General features: G+C 36.4%; 1 protein-coding gene across 6 annotated transcripts in view; it reads left to right on the forward strand.

The window, feature by feature from the left end:
* The window catches only part of NCKAP1 (NCK associated protein 1), a 61,149-nt gene extending 38,566 nt beyond the window's left edge, over positions 1-22,583 (forward strand). For 4 of the 6 annotated variants that reach the window (XM_086466207.1, XM_086466209.1, XM_086466206.1 and 1 more), the window contains 11 exons: positions 2,329-2,547; positions 3,318-3,448; positions 3,848-3,945; positions 8,322-8,415; positions 9,149-9,231; positions 9,666-9,746; positions 13,288-13,381; positions 15,395-15,511; positions 18,864-18,973; positions 21,559-21,648; positions 22,276-22,441. In XM_086466207.1, coding sequence (XP_086322333.1) covers positions 2,329-2,547; positions 3,318-3,448; positions 3,848-3,945; positions 8,322-8,415; positions 9,149-9,231; positions 9,666-9,746; positions 13,288-13,381; positions 15,395-15,511; positions 18,864-18,973; positions 21,559-21,648; positions 22,276-22,392 — 1,234 coding nt within the window. In that variant the 3' untranslated portion in view covers positions 22,393-22,441. Of the gene's footprint in view, positions 1-2,328; positions 2,548-3,317; positions 3,449-3,847; positions 3,946-8,321; positions 8,416-9,148; positions 9,232-9,665; positions 9,747-13,287; positions 13,382-15,394; positions 15,512-18,863; positions 18,974-21,558; positions 21,649-22,275 lie in introns of all 6 variants that reach the window. The other 2 variants (XM_086466211.1, XM_086466212.1) reach the window with 2 other exon arrangements.
* Positions 22,584-22,804: the final 221 nt, after the last annotated feature.

Consider the following 22,804-nt stretch of genomic DNA (forward strand, 5'->3'; position numbering starts at 1 on the left):
ATTGTTAGTTCTTGTTTTAAAACAAAATATATTGAAATGCCTATTGCCTATTTAACAGCCTGATCTTGCATTCCTAGTCCTCTGTATTTTGTAGGAGTTGGTGACACCTACAAAATTTATAAAGACTCTTCCCACTATTCTTTTGCACAGTGCCAGATTGTTTCAAGTGTTTGAATTTACTGGCTTGCTGAAAGGAAATCTAAGAATCGGAACTCGATACCTGAGAGAGCCAACTGAGAAGATACTTTAATTTTTTTTTTTTTCCTTAAAGTAAAAAGTGTTGCCATTTGATATTCCTGTCTGTTCTTACCTTGATCTTCCCATCATTATTTACAGAAAGAGGCAAATGGCAGCTCTGGGAGAGGACTTCATGCTAAACCAGCCAGCTGTCCTAGTTGTATTTTATGCCAAGGATTATTAGTTATGTATTTTAAACAGGGTGTAAGGACTTTGTAAGTTTTAATCATCAAGACATAGTATTGGGTCATTAGAGCACTCCCATCTTTCAAGTACGACAAGGTGGCATAAAAGGGAAGATGACTTCCTGACTTTGTAAGAACTCAGCTGTAATCTTCAAGTTTATGAACTTCAACCAGTGTTGGTCACTTGTGCTTATTTTTTTAGCTTTAGGAGGGTTTGGCTTGGGCTGAAGCCACAAGCAAATGAATTTCAGACACTGCTTTCCTTTTACTTGCCTCATGAAGGAAATGAGACTTGTTAGCCAAACAGAATAAATGTTCGATTTATGATTATTTTTCAGGTATTTCACTGGCATTTCTTCCAGAGGCTTGCAGTTTACCTTTAAATAAAGTGTTAATGTTTCAGTGTTAGGAGATTTTTTTGTTTACTGTTTTAACCTGTTCTGTTTCATGTATGATTGGACTGGAGCTTCTTATTATTATAATATCTGATCTTGTGATAACATCAATTTTGAATTTATTTTTAAAACAAGAGAGAGACTGCTTCAGAAGTAAACTTGTGAAAATACTTATTTACATATTACCAAGCAACAAAAAAAATGTTACTTAAATAAGCTGATGTTCTTCTCCAGAGTAAATTATCCCATTCACCTCCAATGAAGGTAGTAATCTACTAATTTCTTTTTTCTTGATTGCTGTTCTGCCTTTGAAATAGATACATCTCAAAAGCTTAGATCTGAAAGTCTGAAACCGTTATAAACCTAAAATGTGCTTCTTGTAGTTCTGGTCTATCTTGAAAGCTAGCCTGATGTATAGGACATCTGTTATTAGAAGCCTGGTTTTACCTATGGTGTTTGAGCAAATCAAAGTATGTCCTGCAATTTCTTGATTTTTTGATTAGAGATGGAAATCACTGTATCAGCTAAAGGGAGATTTGCTTTTCATTAATAAGATTCCTATTCATTTACTTAACATACACCCAATTTTTAAAAATCGTGTATACAAATATAACTGAATCTTACCTACTAAATGATATAAAAATATTTCCTTTTATCTACTTACAAGATAATTGCTGAGAGGCATTAGCTGTTGAAAGCAGAGCTTCTGATAACTTTATTGAAGTTATTTAAAACAGTTAAAGTGTAATTTTAAAAAGTATGCTAATGACAGCTAGCTATTGCAAAAGAGAGGACATCTTTCAAGATAACTGCGGCGCTGCTTTTTTTAACACTGCAAGAGCTGAGGCAGAAAGAAGAGAGATTGAGTGGTATGGTCTGTGTCTTAGAAAATTTGTACACTCAAATAGAGTAGGTGTAGTTAATATTACAAAATAATCAGACATGCCTTTACTTACCCAAAGCAACACGAGATAGGAGTTTTACTTTGAATATTTTCAATTCACACTTAATTATAGCAATATGATTTTTTTACAGATATTTCAAACTAAAACTATGACAACTTTGCTCAAAGAATTTTTGCCTCAGTTAATATGCTTTGAACGCTGTAATACATCATTGCTCTCGCATTTCCCACAAGTTTTGTATTTTAAAAGACTTAAATATTTATTTACCAGAGTAGTTGTAATGTAAGTCTTCCACATTGTGGATTGCCCTTATATGTGGGACAGGGGAAGCTGCATTATAAAAAATGCTTGGTGAGTATTAGTCTAATTAAATTTTTGCTGGAACCATGAATACAGTTGTCTTTGGCATCTAGAACTATTTTTAAAAGTGCTGGTGTAGTATGTGCATTGATCAGTTTTAAACTTGCAGGAGAAATATTTGTACTGGAGAAGTATTCAGATAAAAGCTTTGAATATAAAATAATTTTGATAGCTGCATCTTTGTCCCTGTTTAATTTTATGAATAAATGCAATTTATTTGTTTCTGATTTCTTTTGTTTCTAAAAGGTCTATTGTTGGAATGACTATGTATAATCAAGCAACACAAGAGATTGCAAAGCCTTCAGAGCTGTTAACCAGTGTAAGAGCCTATATGACAGTCCTCCAGTCAATAGAAAATTATGTACAGATCGACATTACACGAGTATTTAACAACGTTCTGCTTCAGCAAACCCAGCATTTAGATAGTCATGGTGAGCCAACCATTACCAGTCTGTACACTAATTGGTAAGTAATTATATGAACACTTATTACAAGCTTTTTATATTATTTTTATTTAATGAGAAATCTGGAATTGGAGAAGTGGAGTTGTTTGAAACTTTAAGTTTCTGACTTCACAAGTTATTTCTCTCAGTACCTGTTAAAAGCACTTTAAGGTTTGCCTGTTGTGAAATTCACTTTTTATAGAGGGGAAATGTGGAATAAGATACAATGTCAGTTGAACTATGAAAGTAAAACTTCAGTCTATAGGCTTTGCTGTCTCTTGTCATGCAAGTATACTTCATCTGTATAGAGTATCTATGAACACAGAATCATAGGATCATTCAGGTTGGAAAAGACCTTTGAGATCATCAAGTCCAACTGTCAACCCTACTCTACCAAGTACACCCCTAAACCATATCTCCAAGCACCACATCTAAATGACCTTTAAACACATGAAAGGACGGTGACTCAACCACCTCCCTGGGCACCCTATTCCAATGTCTGACAACTCTTTCAGTAAAATAATTTTTCCTGATGTCTAGCCTAAACCTACCCTGGTGCAGCTTGAGTCCATTTGCTCTTGTTCTGTCGTTAATTACCTGTGAGAAGAGACCAGCACCTACCTCTCTACAATGTCTTCTCAGATAGTTGTAGAGAGCAATAAGGTCTCCTCCCCTCAGCCTCCTTTTCTTAAGACTAGATAGTCCTAGTTCCCTCAGCCGCTCTTCATAAGACTTATTCTCTAGGCCAAAAATGTGTCTTTTCATCTAGAACTTTTTTCCCTTTCTGATAAGGTATTTGGAAACTTTGCTACGGCAAGTCAGCAATGGTCACATAGCCTATTTTCCAGCCATGAAGGCATTTGTGAATTTGCCTACAGAAAATGAATTGACATTTAATGCTGAGGAATACTCTGACATATCAGGTAAACTTTGATGTTTTTACTGAATGTTTGTGAGGGACAGTTACTGTATACTTGAGTAATTGTAGTAACAGCAACTCTTAGTGTCGTGTTACAGGCAGCATTTGTTAACCTTCAGTAGTATTGTAAATACTTCTTATTCATCCTGCCTCTATGTCTTGAGAGAGCTCGCTTTTCATGTTTTTGGTCAAAGTAGGGTTGTTTCATTTAAGCTACAGAGATAGGTGTATGGTGTGTTGGTGACTGCTGCTTCAGTTCTATTACATTACAAGTTCTTGTATCTAAAATTCTACTTTGTGGTAAAATATTTTTGCAATTAAAACACCATTGCTAGATACATGGTGGACATCAAATAACTGAAGAAGGAATGTTTGAAGTAGAACAGTTTGTTTTATTTCTCAGAAATGAGAGCCCTTTCTGAACTTCTGGGACCATATGGCATGAAGTTCCTAAGTGAAAGTCTGATGTGGCACATTTCTTCACAGGTTGCTGAGCTTAAGGTAACCTTGGGAAACTGGTGGGTGGGAAGGCGGGTAGTTCTCCGTTTAAGCTTCCTTTAGGATATTTAATAGCTAAGCTTCTGCATGCCATCTTTTTGAAACGACCACATCAAACAAACTGATAAAGCGGTGAATTTTGTTTTGCAGTACCTTTGCATATGTAGTATGTGTGTATCCCACATTCTTCAGCAGTTGAATGGGCAGGACTTCATGCACGCTCTGTTGATTTCTGTTAGATACCCTAAGTTAGGAGTCAAGTCTCATTATCATCAATGGGAGGAGAAGTGTTTTTCAAGATCTCCAGGTGCTTACGAAGCACTTACTCACATCTGTTGACTCTCGAAACAGCATGAAAATCTCAGATGTATCTTAGTTATCTATAAGGACCTACTTTCTTTACCATGTGTGTCAGCAGCATCTGTTGTTCAGTTTACATGGATGGGAGACTTCGGGTGGTGGGGTGTTTTTTTTTATTTTCCTCGGTTTTAGACATCTTTCCCTCCGGCTGAACGTATCCATTTATTATAAATGTCTGTATTTGATAAATAGACCTGATACCTACAGCAACACAAACAATAAAGTTGGTGTTGTGAAAAAAAATTGAAAAAGTGGGCATGTCAGGGAAGCTAGTTGCTTGTATATTCAAAACAATGAACAATGACAGGGGAAGCACTTAGCGCCTTTGTAATTAACTCTTTCTGGAAAGAGGTTTTAATAAATTTAATAGCATGTACTACTTTCCCAGAATAGTCCTATTATTAAAATGTCACTAATTGGTGTATGTTTGCTTTTCATATGACTTACTCTTTTAGTGTCATTTCCAAATTTAATGCCGAGTTGTTATTACATCTCATAATTTTCAGTTTATTTAACCACTAATTAAAATAAGGAGTTTTTCGTAATGACATGCATACGATGTTTTTAAAAATACACACGAACACCTAAGAGATCTGAGGAACTTCCATTTTTTTCTTCAACAACAATTTATTATTATTGGCATAGCAGGCCTTTAAAAGCATGTGGTTTTACTATATCCCATACTACAGTTTCAGGGATCTTTTTATCTCTGTAAACATTGTGAATTTCAGTGCTGCTGAGTTGCTACAATGCCCTAAAAGACTTGAAGCCTTTTATTCAATGTCACAGCTTAAGGAAAGGGGCTGCTTATGCTTTCCAAGCTGCCTCAAAGGCGTGCAGCAGTCCTGACCTGAGTGACCAGCTGGATGGGGTAATTAGTTCCTTATGCCCATTCCAGTTTTTGAGTTTTTGATGAGACTTTCCAGGTGAGAACACTGTGATTTTTAAGATTAAATTCTGTAACTTGTCCCTATGCACAAAGTGACATGGTCACATTTCAAGTAAAACATAAGCCCATTGGGCAGATTACACACATAGAATCCAAGAATGGCAGGGATTGGAAGGCACCTCTGGAGATCAACCAGTCCAACCCCCCTGCAGGTTCACCTACAGCAGGTCACACAGGACTGTGTCCAGGCAGGTTTTGAATATCTCCAGGGAAGGAGATTCCACAACCTCCCTGGGCAGCCTATTCCAGTGCTCTGTCACCCTCAAAGTAAAGAATTTTTTCCTCATGTTGAGGCAGAACTTCCTGTGCTCCAGTTTGTGCCCATTGCCCCATGTCCTGTTGCTAGGGACCACTGAAAAGAGCCTGGCCCCATCCTCTTGACACCTGCCCTGTAGATATTTATAAGCATTGATGAGGTCCCCTCTCAGTCGTCTTCAGGCTGAACAGTCCCAGGTCTCTCAGCCTTTCCTTAGAAGAGAGATGCTCTAGTCCCCTCATCATCTTCATAGCCCTCCGTGGGACTCTCTCCAGTAGTTCCCTGTCTCTCTTGAACTGGGAGGCCCAGATGTTTGTTGGTTGCTGCTGTATTTGTCCACTTACTGTGGAGTTAATCATACTTCCTCAAAATCAACACAACTGATACCGTAGCTCTGTGTATTTTTTTTTAAAAGCAACTTTAAATTTTCTTTGAGATCTGTTGTTTTGTGATACTGCTAAGGATAAGCAGAACATAATGTAGATCCACATGCACATGACCACGTATTTGTAGTAAAAAAATAAAGTAATAAAACGTTCATCTCTTTGGCTGAGATGCAGTTGGCTTAGCAAGAGAGCACTGAGAAACATCTGGGTTTGAGGGAAGAAAGCAATGAGAGGATAGAATGGGGAATTTAAGAGTAGGGTTCAACATGCTTGCTTTGCTTCCCGCAGTGGGACCAGGTGTTGGTTTTATATCTGAAGTTTGACTGGGGCGAGGAGGGGAAGTTTGCCTCATTTCAGTAACTATTTGAACAGTATTCCAGCCTGTTCCTTTTAAATCTTAAACTACTATGGTGGTTATTTTTTATAAAGTTGAAAGTTTGACTCCGTAACAATGTGTGTGGGTTACTGTCTTCAATCTTGCGTTCTGGAGAGTTTTGAGGGATTTAAATTAAAACGTCATACATCTGCCAAGTTCTTGATACATCAGTCAGTTTAAAATTGCCCGTCTTGATTTCAGTGCAAACCAGTCTTGCTGTGGCTTTCAGCATAGAAGTACATCTTATGTGTGTATGGACATGCATGTGTGCACACATTCTTGGAGGTGGTTAGTTTGTTCCATCTTGTGTAGTTTATTTCTTTCCTTGCTTCTCGCTGAAGATAAGAAAAATGGAAGTGAGAAGACAGAGTGGATTATGGATTGACTTGAGTTTATGGAAATAGTATGACCTTGACACAATGTAATTGAATGAGAGGTCTAAGCTGTTAAGACAGATCTGCTTTGCACAAGCTACTTCCCTAGGAGGTGCGAGTAAACACAGACCACCATTTATTTTATAGCAGCATTATAGTTTAAGTTGTGTTGGTGTTTTCTCCTCCTGTGGTCACAGGAAAATTTACTCAGAAATGTAATTTCCCTGCTTGCCAGTTGCTGTGCTTTGCCCTGTTTTCAGTGTGGGTTGAAGCGAAGTCAAATAGAACTGTTAAAGCAGTTATCTGACCTTTGATAGTTCTGCTGTTCTCGGATCCTTAGCAGTAGATTTCTGCTGGTATGTCTCTTCCTAGATTTTGTATGATACATCATAAATTATGTTCCAGGCTTATAGTAGCCTACATGTTTGGTGAACAGTAGTTTTTCCTGCTTCCTTGTCATTGCTCCTTTTGTTTGTGCTGCCTGGTGATTAGGATGGATCAGAATGCATCCACTTGAAAAATAAAACTTATTATTAATCGCTTTGGAAATCCACCCCAATCCAGAATATTTTTTTTTTCCTCCATCTTTTAGTTCTTTTCTACCTTGGTGTTATTTAGTATACAAAGAACCAAATTAAGTCTTCTTTAAAAGAAAGGAAACTCTTCATTTAATGTTCAGAAGCACACAAGATACCTAAATTTTCTTAGCTGCTGGTTGTCCTCTACCTAAAGAGAAAGAATCATATTTTCCGTTCTGAAATAGGATACTTTGCATTCAAACTGCAAAAATATTTTTTCTAAGAATAAAGTACCTATTTCTTGCTCGAAGAGAGTTTAAAAATACTACTTGGCACAATGTAAGTTCCTCAGCTATCAAGAAACCGTTTTTGGATCTGACATTTTATAAATGTGATTATGCAATCTCTGTAATTTAAATTTAAATCTGATATATATTTGGAGAATGATTTCAGGAAAGTTACTACGTTTACCCTAATGCTACAAGTTGCATGTATAAGAGCCTTACAAATTAGAAACAGACACACATTTTCTTTTCTTTTGATTAAACTGACATGAAAAATACTGCACTTGGGTTTAACTGTTTCAGGCTAAGGTGTTGGGACTTGAGTAAATGTGTTCAGGGTTTTTTATATTATAATAGAAGAAAACTTCAAGTAAACTGCACCGAGATTTAACAATCTGACTCTTATACTTCTCCTTCCATTTTTCAATTTTACCAGCATTAAATTTCTAATCCTTACGGCGTAACTAGTGAAAGGAGCAACCCAAAAGAATGGATTACTTTGTGAATCTGCATTTTTATTGATATAGGTATATCTTCCTTATAAAAAGCTGAATAAATAAATATAAATAGCTTGAGGAACTATTGTCTGGTTTTGCTGAGTTTCATTGCCTTGTTTTATAAAGGTGTACACATTGAATATGAACATCATGTTCCAAGGAGTTTCTAGTCCTCTGCTTTTTGATTCAGAGCTTGCTTTTGTGTAGAGTAGTGCCTGCTGATAATACTGGTATTATAGTCCCATTAAGAACACAATGGGTACATCTGTATTCCATGAGTTTACTTGCGCCTCTGCCAGACTGGAATATCCTAAAGCATGCATTTATCGTGTTAACGTACTGAAACCTATTTCTGACTTGAATCCTTGCCTCTTTTTAGAAACTTGTGGTGGAGAATGTTGAAGTTCTAACACAAATGAGGACCAGCTTTGACAAGCCAGACCAGATGGCAGCACTCTTCAAAAGGTTATCATGTGGGTACTAGCAAGGTCCTACTAAAGACACAGAATTATTTTTTTATCTTTGCCTTTATAAATAAAATAAGAAAAAATAATTTCTCTGTATTAGTATACAGAAGCTGCAAAATGTGCATGAGCTCGTATAAACTGATGCATCTTTTCAAAATTTTCCCAGTCTTCGCACGTACGGACAAAATGAGATTTCAGCGTTAATTAGTGCATGGACACTATAGTAGTGATGAGCTTTGACCATCTTTTCAGGGATGATAACACATAGCTATAATAGCAGTAATCTGCAGACCGGGTGTGTAGCTGTAGAATGCAAAACACAGGCGTTTTTGACACACATTTCTGATTTCATTCCATCACAGTGTAAATTATTGCATTCTTTGTAAGGATTTTTACAGGTAATTAACATAAGTAATTAATGTTTTAAAGTAATTATTATAAAGAGACATTTTTCAGACTCAAGAAAACACAGAACTAGTGTTAACATCCAGTATTGTCAGCTGTGTGTAACAGGGTTCATTCCATGGATTAACAGGATAGTCTTCTATTGAAAATCCCGTTGTCAACTCAGCTATAAAAACCTGCTTAAGCACTGTTTGTTTTGGGTCTTAAAGAATGCCATTGTTGCAGTACCTTGCATTTTTCAGTATTTTAAGTGTTTCCTTTCTCTTTTTTTTTAAGAATTGAGCTTATAAACATCAAGAGGTTCTTGTTCACTATTGCTTTCGTTTCTCTTCAGCTGTTGACAGTGTTTTGAAGAGAATGACGATTATTGGTGTTATCTTGTCTTTTCGGTCGTTGGCACAGGAAGCACTTAGAGATGTAAGAAATAACTGAATATCTTCTAATAATTTTCGTTATATTTAATTTAATGCAGTGATAGGGTACTTGAAGCTTCACTGTTTAGGAATGCTACCTCTTAAAAGGCTGATGTGTGAGTAGAATGCCAATACTCAGTCATAATGGAACTTTGAATTGCAAGTTGGGGGAATCTATTTTTTGAGTACTCAAACCATACAAGTTATAGTTTGAGCATGCCTTTCTGTTTTCTGTATTCAGTACATTTTAAAAGCTTTCGTTTCACTTGCAGCTAGATTTTGCATTTATTAGGCTTTAGTGTCGTAAATCTACAAATTCATATGCATAAAATAACAATTCATTTTAAAAGAAGTAGTTCAGTAAAATAATGATAGCATCTAATGATTGTTAACATGAGAAGTGTTTTTTCTCATTTTATATGTGTTTGTGTCTCTTAGGTCTTATCCTACCACATTCCTTTCCTTGTAAGTTCCATCGAGGACTTTAAAGATCACATTCCAAGAGAGACTGACATGAAGGTAATGTTTGGCCCAAAGAGTGATGGAGTAATTTCTGGAGCTTGCTGAAAATATATAAGGGGCAAGACTTTCGTGTTTAATGTGAAAAATCCAGAAACAAAGAACACCTTTTTTTTTTTTTTTTTCTTTTCTTTCTTCCCTCCAAAGAGCTTGGTAGTTGTGTATCTGCAGCCTCCTAATGTTCTGGGGGAAAAAAAAAATCCCACCACTAACTGATAGGATAAGTACAAGTCTCTGCCTGTCATCACGTTTGAGAACACATTAAGAACAAAATTTATGAAGTGTTAAAACATGACTAATCAATAAATGGAAGAATACTGAGCTGCTTTGTAAGAACTAGTAAAACTAAATGTTTCAAGGACTCTGTGTACATGGTTGGAGCTCTCTGCCATAGCTACAAGTCTGATTTTGATGTCAAATGGAAAATTCTTGTGAACCCACTGCCTGAAATGCTTGAAAAAAATATTAGCAGTCTTTCTTCTGAATGGTAGTACGTTTCCATCCAAAAACCCTTGTCGATACATCATGTGGCTTCTGGACATGTATGCCCAGCAGCTGCAGCCTAGCTGTTTTTTTAATCTCGAGCCTATGAAGGTTTGCAAGCTTCTTGATGGTATTGTGGCAATTTGATTTGCAGAAAATGTGTGGTGGGATATACATTGCAAAACTCGATTCGCTTTTACAGAAACAATTTTTAGAAATCTGCTCTTGAGCCAAAGTATGGGCTTGGAGGGCTGGAATATGTTGTTATTCCTGAACTTGAAGTTTACATTTTGCCGTTTACTTTTGAGGAAAAAAACTTAAATTCTGTTGTGTATGAAGATTCACTCAATAATAAAAAATCCACTTTTTTAAACGTACATTACAAGAAGAGTTCAGAGTCCATTACGGCAGGCCTCATGATTTCAGAAGACACGGTTTAGCAGTGCGTCTGAAAATGAATCAGAGGTTGCATAAAGAATGTGCTAAGTTACTGAAATTTCACACATATGCTGTTTCACTCCAAAATATGATCAGGCTCTTTGAAGCTTGTGGTGCTGATAAACCAGCCATGAATGTTTGATGTCCTAGAAAACATTGAAATTCATGCCACAATAGAGGAATTCTGTGGGAATGCTATGGAAAATTAACTTCAAGGATACTGGCTCATGATAAAAATTATATCAAAATGGTGCAAGTTGCCTCTGCACTTCTCAAGGAAAGCCCTTCTAAAATTCTCACCTGTAGTTACAGGGAAAGTCACTGATCACCAAAGCATCATGTTCCATTATTGAACTTGAGGAATCAGCCTGCAGAAGGGATGAGAAGGGAAGTTCACTGCTTACTTTGCTTGATCTGTTCAGAACGCATCTTACACCTTCCAGTATCAAAGAAGTGCTGAAAAATGGTGGGATAAAGACTGCAACAGTAATCATTTGAGACAATATTTTACCATTGATATTTTTAAAGCTGATGATAACACATAATTTTAAACATCTCAGTGGATCTCTAAAGACATCACTGAACTCATTTGTATCAGCAAAGACGAGAAAGCATAGTACTTGCTGCTTCTCTTCTGGAAGTCACTGGAGTAATTTTCAGTCACTGGAATAATTCGATGGCAGAAAAAGCTACCTACTGCTAAATAAAACTGTGCTGAGGACTGTTACCTGGCTCATACCATGTAGCCCCACCTAGTTGCCTCTGCTTCGTGTAATATTTGGCTATTGGCCTTCTCTGAGTCTGCTGTAGTTCTGCTATGATTCTTAAATATACCTATTTTGTGTGTGTTTTTTTCTAGTTCAAAGCATCTAAAATTCTAAGTGCTGTGGTACAGTCCACCATGCTAGTGTTTGTGTGATAAGAACCACAGATGTCACATCTTGTGGTGTGGTGTGATGCCCTGTAGGCATGTTTGAGGGTACAAAGCTTGCCTGGGTAATGTTAGAGGACTGTGCGTGGAGGAGCAGCCAAACCTGCATAGTGTTGTCCATAGTGCCTACTGGGAATAGTGGGGACTCTGACATGTGCTACCCTGCAACTCTGCCAGAGCTTTGTCTTGAAAACAGCTTGTTGGGAGGGCCAGAACTGTGCTCTTAGCCTGCTAACAATTAAGCCCTGTGGACAATCAGCAGCTCATTGTCTGAGCTTTCTCCTGGACATGTCACATACAGCAGTGCAACTGTAGGCAACAGTGTCTTCTTTTGAGACAATAAGGCAGACTGTTTTTTTCGTAAATGAAGACATGTCAACAGACAGATCTTTAGAAGGCTTTGTATAGTGGATTGGGACAATTGCCCAATTGGGCATATTTTGGGACATAATAACATAGTAATTTCCTATCTATTGAATTTACCAAGCAAAACATAAATAGCTTTAAAACTGTTGATGAAATAAATACTTGTTATGCAATGTTATTTTTATTTTAGTATCTCTGAAACTTACGATTTGGGGTGACTGGCAAAATGGGGATTTGTCCTCCTTTTATGTTGTTATTTTTAATATTAAATTGTTGGAATGTCTCTACAGGCTTTTAGAAACAGGCTGCATTTGTTCCACTGTTGCTCCTTAACCAGTTTGTTGTGAACCAGCTCCCATCCAGATGCTCTGTCATTCTTTTAATGCAGGGCTGTACTCAGGCTAGTATCGTATGTCCTGATGACAGTATAGCACTGTGCAAACAACATGGTATGGTTTTCGTATCAGAACTTTGCCATTGGGTAGCCAGGCTGGAGCACATGAATAAGGATAGGTTGCACAATATCCCTGATGTGCACCTGACCAACTATACGTGAGAATTTTTGGGCAGAGTGTAAAACTTCTCAAATGTTAATGGCAGTAGGACACATTGCTAGCATTTCTTGTAGTCCTTTTTATTGGGTATAAATGTGCTTTTGCAGCGATTCATCTGAACTACAGCTTCAGATACTTTGTACAAAATCTAAATTGGGGAAAGAGAGAAATGCGTTGAATGTTTGTTAATGGCAATAAAGACAGCCTGGGACTGGCTGGAAAGTGGAACATTTCAAGATGCTTTTAGTTCCTCCAGTTGTTAGGACCACTTAGTCTTAATCCTTGGCAGTTGGAATCAGTGGTATCCAATTTGAATGTTGTAAGATTTCTGCCTTACTCTAGTATTTCACCAGATTGTGACTTTTGGCTTTTGTCTAAAAATATATTTGCAGGTGTTAGCTGATACTTTAGATCTGGTAAAGAAAATCTGTTAGTTTCTTTTGAACAGTAAAGATGTAGAAACAGTTAGTTGGAAGCCAGGATGTTTGCTTTGGAGGTAATGCAGAAAAGTATACAAGCTTTGTTAGGCTTGACAAAAAGAAATAATCTAGCACACAAAGTAATGACCCAGCTGTTCAATGTAAGTTAGAAACAAACAAAAATCTAGAGTCTCTCTTCACCTTTTTTTACGCAAGTCTCTGAAATTCCTTGGTGCCTCGGACTCTGATATGAACGTTTTAAACATGACAGCAAAACTGTGCTTCATCATGTTTACACAGAAAGCATTCAGTGTTGTCTGTCTTGTAATTATCTTCCTTCTGGTCCTCAGGTGGCAATGAATGTATATGAACTGTCATCAGCTGCTGGATTGCCTTGTGAGATTGATCCTGCCTTGGTGGTAGCATTGTCTTCCCAAAAATCAGGTAAGAAGTTACAACTTAAAAAAATGTAAATGTTAAAAAAAAAAAAAAAAGTAGGGGGAGCAAAAAAATAAATGCACCCAGGCACAGCTGTGTTTGAAGTGCTAGGAGGAGACTTACATCTTGGGGTCTTTGTATTCCTTCAGCAAACTCCAGAAATGGTGTAAGAACATTAATTATTTGTGCCTGCTGCCTACTGATGTGTTAGCTTGAGAATCTTTTGAACCACAAATGAATTAACTTGTTGACCTAGAAAAGAATAATGAGTAGATGTTGAAGGAGCTAATGGTGAAAACTGCTGTAATTTAAGGACAGTGAAAATAGGACTGTATTGTGAACAACTACAGACATGGCATCACAGAGTGGTTTGGGCTGGAAGGGACCTTAAAGATCACCTAGTTCCAACCCCCCTGCCATGGGCAGGGACACCTTCCACCAGACCAGGTTGCTCCAAGCCCCATCCAGCCTGGCCTTGAGCACTGCCAGAGAGGGGGCAGCCACAGCTTCTCTGCGCAACCTGTGCCAGTGTCTCACCACCCTCACAGTGAAGAATTTCTTCCTAATAACTCATTTAAATCTACTTACTTTCAGTTTGAAACCGTTACCCCTCATCCTATCACTCCAAGCCCTGATCAAGAGTCCCTGCCCATCTTTCCCACAGGCCTCCTTTAAGCACTGGAAGGCTGCTATAAGGACCTGCTTGAGCAGCTGGTCCATGTCTGTTTTGCGCTGGGGACCCCAGAGCTGAACACATGATCAGTTCTATGCTACAGATCTGTAACAAATCTGTGTCGTGTAAGTAGGCATTAGGAGCTGAAATGCCAGCTGAATGCAATTCATGAATTTCACAACATTGTGTTACCAGTGTGTTATACAAGTGTTAACGTGGAGCTTACAAGGGGAAACATGGTAAAATAAACATCTTAATGTTCTAACATGTATAGTGCTTCCTCTTGCTTGCTTTTAAAGCACCAGTCTCTCAGTTTTTCAGTTTTGTTTACTCTGGCAGGTTTGAAGGCATGAATTAACTCTGAAGTGCTTTTTGACAGTCTTCAGCTTTTTTCCCTTTCTTAGTGAGCACTTTATTGCTTTTTTCTCCCTGTGTGTAATGGATAGTTAATGTTATAATCAGATTGTGAATATTTTAAATGCTACCTAAGTTGCTTTTTCTTTCTTTAATAGTAGTTATTTTGGGACGCAAAAATACAGCTGATTTCAAGGGGCATTTTGATTTTCAAACTTAAGTGTAAAGCACAATTTCTTTGTGTACCTTAAAAAAAAAGTATATTTGTTTTATATACATTATATGTATAATATACATGGGTACATCTTTGGAAGGTAGCTAGTATCTGAAATGGCATTTTAAATAGATTGTTTTCATTGTGGTGCAGCTGTGAAAAGTTTAAGCTAGGTGAACAAGACAGGGAATTTCTGTATATTTTCATGATTGGTTAGGATCTTGCATTTTGATTCTTACCTTTGCTGTTTGAAATATTTTGCTTTCAGTAATTCAGTTTGTACAGATATAAGTACAGTATTTCAGTAACTCTTGACTTAAACTAATCTTATGCTAATGTTTTTTGATACTGCTATTTTTGAAAAGACAAGGTTTTAGTGTGAATTGAGGTGACTGCCCATCACCACCTACTCATTTACGGGAGGGAGAGTGCAAGAGCAGCTCTCCTCTCTCAAAGCAATAACTGGATTTATGCCAGCATGTAAAAATACTGTTCTGCTCAGCACATTGATGTTTTAGTAACTAAATGGTTAGAAGTGACAAGGTGGCAGTGGCTTGCTTCATTCTTGTAGATAACAAACTGGACATTTTGAAGCTCCACCCTGTGTCTTTTGGGAAGACTGACATATTCCTCCTTTGACAATGCAGACATTGAGTTTGTTGTTGATGCTTTTAAATTTCAGTTTAGTCAATCATTTTATATTCTAAGCTACCTGCAGTTGAAAGGAAATACTTTAAGATTACTTCTTTTAATTAAAGAACTTTGGTTTTGTTTTTAGAAAACATTAGTCCAGAAGAAGAATATAAAATTGCTTGTCTTCTCATGGTTTTCGTGGCAGTCTCCTTGCCGACATTGGCTAGTAATGTGATGTCTCAGTATAGCCCCGCCATTGAAGGTAATGTGGAGTCAGCTAAATGTTTGCTGTGAACTCTTTCTTCATAATTGTCCTGCTAGTTTCTTGAATACTTTTGCTTTAAATATTTACTTGTATTTTGTAGTGAACAAAATTTAAAAATCAGTTATCCCTTATGCAGGAAGGTTCTTCTGAAAGTTACTTTAAAAAGCATTTCCTTAACTCTTGTTTGAGAGAACTTTTTCTACTTGATTTTAAGAACAGTTCAGATACTGGACAGGTAGGGGGCAATCTCATCCAAATATGTGGAATTACTAGAGTGTACATTCTACATTAATAGTATAGATGTTTTAGTAATCTTTACATTGGCTTTTGGCCACTCATACAAGTTGTCTTTTCTATATTTAATACACTGTTCGTATTACTAAGCATAAAATGTTGAAAACAGAATCTGGAAGGTGTAAGCTGTGAACAGAATTGTATCCTGTACAGTATTTCAACAACTTATTTATTAAAAAAAAAAAAAAGTCCACCTTGAGGAAATTCTTTGTATGTAATCCATTAAAAAAAGTTCTCTTTCAGAGAAAATTCAATTGGGGAAAAAAAAAAAAAGACTGACAGAACTATTCCAACACACACAAAAGTCACCTTTCAGCTGTTCAAGCTATTTCCTTCACGATGGGTAGCATGGCTCACATAAAGGACCATGTTTATTCTGCATCCATTTAGTGGGTACAGCATGTTTTTTGTAATTTTTTTTCAAAGTTGCATTATTTTTAATCTGGTCAAAATTTAACTCACAAAGCATGTCTAAACTGACTTCTGAAAATTTAAAGTACTAGGAAAAGACTGGAAGTCTTTTGTATCACTTACTGTCATATGCAGATCATGTTTTTTGAGAGACCAGAGTTCAGTGTTTTAAATTGGGTTAATTAAAATTTTCTTCAATTTTGAGAGATTAGGGAGTTGTTAACTCCAATTTCATTTTAAACAGATAGTGTAGCCTTTTGCCAGTTGTGAAAAAGTTGGATATGTCTCTGATGCAATGAGTAGAATTTGAACATTGATTTGAAAAGGTAGGAATTTTAAAGTTAACAGTGTTTTCTGCTAATAGGGTGAACAATCTGTAGCCTGCAGAGTTGTTTCATGTTACCTGTGCTCTCATAGTATTTCTTCAGCTTTTTGTAAGCTTTTTAAAAGTAATGATGGCTGAACGAAAATCTCAGAATGTAGGCAAGATCAGGGAATATCAAATGTGAAGGGGCATGGGTAGAAACTTGCTTGTTAAAGGACAATCAGGTTGGATCTCCTAACTGTCCAAATGAGCTTGCTTATGTGTGTTGAAGACCACATCTCTTAAATGTTACTTGTGTATAGTTTTGTAAAAGAAGCTCTCTGAAAGCACTTTCTGTTACCAGTTTCTCCTTCGACAGCATCTTACCTATTGTAGAGTCTCAAAACTTACACTACTTGCCAGGAGGACAGCACTAAAAGTTTTTAATGGTTGTTATATTTTCACATTTACCCCTCTGAAAATTTATTTCTAAGAACATGAGTCAGGCTAGCTAAGAGATTCTACAGCAGGTTAGAGCTCATGGAGGTTTGCCATCTTCAAACTTTTCTTTCTTCCAAGGACCCTCTTAGTCCTCAGGGTCTTAGCAGGCTAAAACAACAGATAATTCTATCCTCTGCCTGTTTTATGTTATGTAGCTTAAATGTTCCGGTTTCTGTGCTTTCCTTTACATTCAGTAACTCTTAACGTTAAGTCAGACAAAGCCTGTTTCAAAGTGGGTTCTTAAAGTAAGTACAGTTAAGATCTCATAAAACTGTGGCTGGAGATATGTTACATCTAGAACTCAAATAAGCCCGTATTAGGAGTTGCTACTGATTTTATGAGATGTGGCCTCTGTATTATGTAATTCTTTACTGAGTGGGCTCTTTTATTGAGAGGAAAAGAGTCTGGCAAAAGGAATATATAAAATATGTTCACTCTACAAAAATAACTGAACAAACAGAATAGACCTTGTCAGTCCTGCCTTCCTTGCATAATATTACTTTTTTCCTGTGTTCTGCCCTTACTGTAGAACATCTGACTTTAGACACTTAATATAGATGCTATTTCCAGAATGAAAACTTAATAAATGCTGGTTTTTATGAAGTAAATTCCCTGGACAAATCCTGAATTTATCCATCAACAAGTCACAGATTTGAAGGAGTTTCAGCTTTCTAATCTGGCAAGATATACCTCCCAAATACAGACAGTTCTTGGACACCTTTAGCAATGTTTGTGTTCTCTCTGCCTCCTTCAAGATCAAGCCTGTTTCTCCCACTAGCTCCAGATAAAGGCTCAGACTTGTAACAGACCTTTACTTTTGTTCCCAGTAAGAAATCTGAGCTGCTAGTCAAATATCAAACTAGAGAACTAATTTGTCGTCTAGCGGCTAGAATAAAATGCTGTCTACAAGAGACAGCCTTTTCTAAATGCTTGAAACTACTCATGGATTGGAAGACAATGATTCACCAGCTGAATTCCCTTGCTGATGCTTTTTCTACAGTCTGAGACATAAAAATGAAGTAATTTCAAAATTACTGACCTCGCTCAGCTGGCATGGTCTTGGAGTTAAAATAAATGACTGAATGAAAAAATGAGCTTAGTATTTAGCAATGATCAAAAACAATTGGTAAGAATCAGTAGTGTTTGCATGCTTGTATGCTTCTTAACTCCTTCAAAGACCTCCTCCTTTTCATATGCTAGCATTTTGCCAAGATACTTGCCCAGGGGTCTATTAATTTTAAAGTAGCAGATCTGACTTAATTTGCCTAGAAGAGAGACCAGGCTTACTGAGGAGCAGTTCTGCTCTCTTTGAAAACTGCTGTCATTTAATCACCTTCCAGGCCTCTGAAGCCTGGGTGAATTTTAGGCAAGATTTTATGTATAGCAATTAGCAATTCTGCAGTTTTGTTCTTGAGTTCCTGTAGATCTCTTGGGTGAATGCTGTGTTGTTCATTTTTACAGAGAGGAGAAAAAATAGACAATTAGCTTGAAAAATCCCACTTGTATGTCTCTTCTTAGCCTAGTGAAGTGGTAATACTCTCAAGTTTTGTAGAAGCTAAATAAACTTCCAATATATTATTACTTTTTCCTTATTTCTAAAAGCCACATGGATCTTTGTCAGCTTGTTGTGACCATTACAGCATTCAGAAAGGAGATCTGTACTTCTGGTGGCTTTCCTCATAGCAAGTTCGAAGTACCAATACTTTGTTCCTGTTGTGTAAGATGCTAAAAGTTGATCTTTTGTTGTCACAAGTCTGTTTACTCTTTGGTGATAATTTCCAAAGAATACTGTCACTTTCAAACATGATGCTGAGGTAATTTGTATATGTTTTTGATTAGGGCATTGCAACAACATTCATTGCTTGGCAAAAGCTATCAACCAGATTGCTGCAGCTTTATTTACCATCCACAAGGGAAGCATTGAAGACCGTCTTAAAGAATTTTTGGCCGTATGTATAACTTCATTTCTAGAGCAAGCTCCTCTAAAAAGGGGAACTCTCACTCCCTAATGCCCTCGATCCATTTTTATACATAGTCTAGCTTGCACAGTGCTGTCATTAAATCATCAATGTGTTTGTCATTGCAAGTGTTACCTTTACAGCTTTGATCAGCCATGAGGAATCTTAATCACAAAGGCATGTTATAAAGATTTACAGTAGTATGGATGAGCATGGATTAAACAACATTTATTCCAATAGCAATATTGCTTCATAATGCTTGTAAAGGTACTTATTTTCCTGTAGTTAGAGGTTGCAGAGAAACTAAAGTTACTGTATAATACAGTGCAGGCAACAAGAAAAATACCTGTTGACTTCAGGAAGTATTTTCAAATTCAGGTGGAAAATGTAATATTAATTTGTGATGCAATGCAATTGATTTCACATAAATCTGGTTTTAGTGCACAAGAGTGAAAAGCATACTGCTAATACAAGTCTGTACATAGATTAAATTTAGTAGTAGTCCTTTAGCAATAGTCAGCTGTGTGTGATGTTGGAAAGTAACAGTAGCAAATCAGTACAAGTGTAATTTTTTTTTTCAGTATAATCTTTAGTATTTTAGCACATACCAGCTCTTACATTGCATGGCCCATGGCTGAAAAAGACATGGGCAATGCATATAAAACCAAGATTCTAGCAGACTTTTCCCATGATGTTTTGGACTCTAGTTTAACTTTTTCAAAGAAGGTAACTCCAGAGTGGCTTTTGAGTTGTACCTTTTGACATGTCTGCCCTTCTTAAATAGTAACTGTCTAATAGCAGTATGTTACAGGCATATTTGGGGACAGGAATTTTTATGCTTCAGACTAGGTTGAAGATCAAGGCTTCTGAAATCCTTAGTGATGCTTAGAAAAAAAAATCAAAAGCCCTTAGGTGGTCGTGATGCATTTTAAATACATGTTGTTGTGCTGCCTGAGTAGAAATAGAATTTTTAAAGTGGCTCTTCATTAACTGATACTTGAAGGGAAACTAAAGGCTAAAATGACAGCTTCACTTTTAATTTTTAAAATTACTACTGATTTTGAGTGATTCTTGATTTTTTTTTTTTTTTTTTTTTTTTTTTTTTTTTTTTTTTGCTGTTGGGCCTTGAAATATGAAATAAATAATTTTGGCCCTTATTTTACGTGCCTTACACACTTACGGGAGTAGGATAATGGTAACTTTCCGTAATTAAAAGTCCACAGAAACAATTTTTTTTTTTTTTTTCTTAAAAGGAGCTTTTATTTCTGGGAGTTCATTGCATTTTGTAAAACAGAAAAAACCTTTGGCCATTGACCTTGTCTAATGCAACTGCTGGCTGTAAACGATGAAAGAGAAATGGTTGTGTCAAGTTGTGTGCGTTTGACAAGTGGAGGAAGCCAGTATAGTTTCATGTGATAAAAAAACTTTTGGAATGAGGTTTGCATTTTTTTAGCATTTACAAACTGGTTTCAGACCATTGCTTTTACTGCGCAGACATTTTGATAATCTTTCTTTTCCAACACCTTTTATATATCATTTACTGTTAGTCTGAAAGAAAAACATTTTTCTTCAGAAGAAAATGTACTGCTGGGAATGATCTGCTTTCCTGTCAAAGTTAATTAAATATGGAAAAAAAGCTTACTAGGTTATTTAGTACTGATGAGTATGTGCTAAGATTATTTTGAAGTATGCACATTCGCTTTGTGTTACAAGTTGGTTAATTACAGAATTTGTTCAATAGGAATCTTGATTGGGACTTTATGTTAACATTTTAAATTAAAATCGGTTTCTGGTAAACGTGGTTTCGGCACATTGCCATTGCTTGGTGTGAGGGCATAAATGATGATTGCATATCTGAAAGTTGAAAAGAGTTTTTTCAAATTTCTGTAAGGCATGAAAAAATGTGTTATCGATGCATCTGCAAATTTACTATTTACTGTATTCTGTCATCAAGAGCTTGTAAATACCTAAGTACGTGTTAAAAGTTTTGAGGATATCGTTTAAAACAAGTATTGTAGGCTTACTCATGGTCTGATAAAATATTACTGATTTATATTTAGGATGACATTTGTTCAATTAAAAATATAGTTTAGGAAGTAAAACTTAATTTATCCTTCCATTCCAAAATAGGTATAATTTCAAACAATAAAAACGCTAATCACGTTAAATGTTACCAAAATGCAATAAGTGTATATACATTTTAGGAAGGACAAAGAAAGCGAAATCTTCATCCCATGGAAGTTCTGTCATTAATTTCAGTAGCCTTTATAATAGTCAACCCATGACTACAACCAAAAGTTCTTTGCAATAAACTAATTCACTTTTTGTATTAAAATAGCGTATATTGCTTATTAAACACTGCTAGAAATAAGCAGAAATGGCTCACTGAGACTAAAGCCCAGTGATGGTTCGTGTGTTCAGGATTACTGACTTTCCTTTGTAGTTATTTGTACACTACGGTGTCTGTTGGTTAGGATTTCTTCTGAAAGGTTTTGTGTGTATGTGTATAGCAAAATAGCAGAAGTCGATCAATGCATTGTTTTATTTATTGCTTTAAAATACTCATTTTTATGTAGCTTGCATCATCGAGTCTACTAAAGATTGGCCAGGAGACGGACAAAACTACTACGAGGAACAGAGAATCTGTTTACCTACTACTAGACATGGTAAGCTTTTGTCTATTTTATGTGTTATGAGCTTAAGGAGTGGGCTCCACATTGCATCATTCAACAAGGGGGTTTTGGGTGTCACCTTGTGTGGTGTAGCTCATCTACCAGCAGAATTTTTTTTTTACGTATTCTTCCTGGCATTCTAATGTCGCATATTAATTTTTTTCATTCTCCCAACACAAACAGTTTTACCGTCGTCCTTTGCTACCTAGAACATTGTATCACATTGTTCAGATCATTTTCATTGATCATTTAGTACATACAACATAAACACGAAATTTCACATTAAAGAAACACTGTTCAGAGTGTGTTGGAGAGAATTCTCCCTCCTCAGAGATTTTCCTTTCAGTGTTCTGTATCTTTCGGAAGTGGCAGGAGTGCTATATGACTATATATATATATATATATATATATATATGAAAGCTAAATGACTAACTTTGAGAAGTGGTGAGTTTATAGCAACATGCTTCTCCCCAAAGTTTAAGCTTTGTGTTATTTCTTTTTGCTGTGAAATATGTGAGTGGTGTTGTGGTGCAGACCAGAAGTATCTCCATGAAATAGATTAGCAGCAGCAGGCAGTAGAAGGTGTTCTGCAAAACCTTGTGTTTCTCTGGTATTTTTCAGATTGTGCAGGAGTCTCCATTCCTGACAATGGATCTCTTGGAGTCTTGTTTTCCTTATGTCTTGCTGAGAAATGCATACCATGCTGTCTACAAACAAAGTATCCCATCCTCTGCCTAAGTATCTACTTACTGGAGATAAGACATAGCACGCATCTATGTGGCCTCAGTTTTATCTGTAAACTGTGGAGCTATTTTACTTCATGGCCTGATGAACAGTTTTGTGGATTATAAACTTTTTCCATAAAGTTGTATTTCTGATCAGTGGTTTCTTAATATGGTTGTACTACAATATAAGCTTGGTTGATTTTAGGTTGCACATTCATGGAAAATCTTTTTTCTCATTTCTTCCTTTTTTTTTTTATTTTAGAGCATCAGTTATGTTTAAAAAATACTACTTCTGCTATATGTTTTTGATATTGATCATGCAAAACAAAAATGGCTTGTTTATTTCCCAGAAAAAAATTGTATTTAGTGATTATTTTTAGATAGTGTAGCTTTCATCTGTGTGTAAATTATTTCATATAGGGAGA

This window comes from Leptosomus discolor, chromosome 5, assembly GCF_034619465.1.
Source record: "Leptosomus discolor isolate bLepDis1 chromosome 5, bLepDis1.hap2, whole genome shotgun sequence".
Lineage (NCBI taxonomy): Eukaryota > Metazoa > Chordata > Aves > Leptosomiformes > Leptosomidae > Leptosomus > Leptosomus discolor.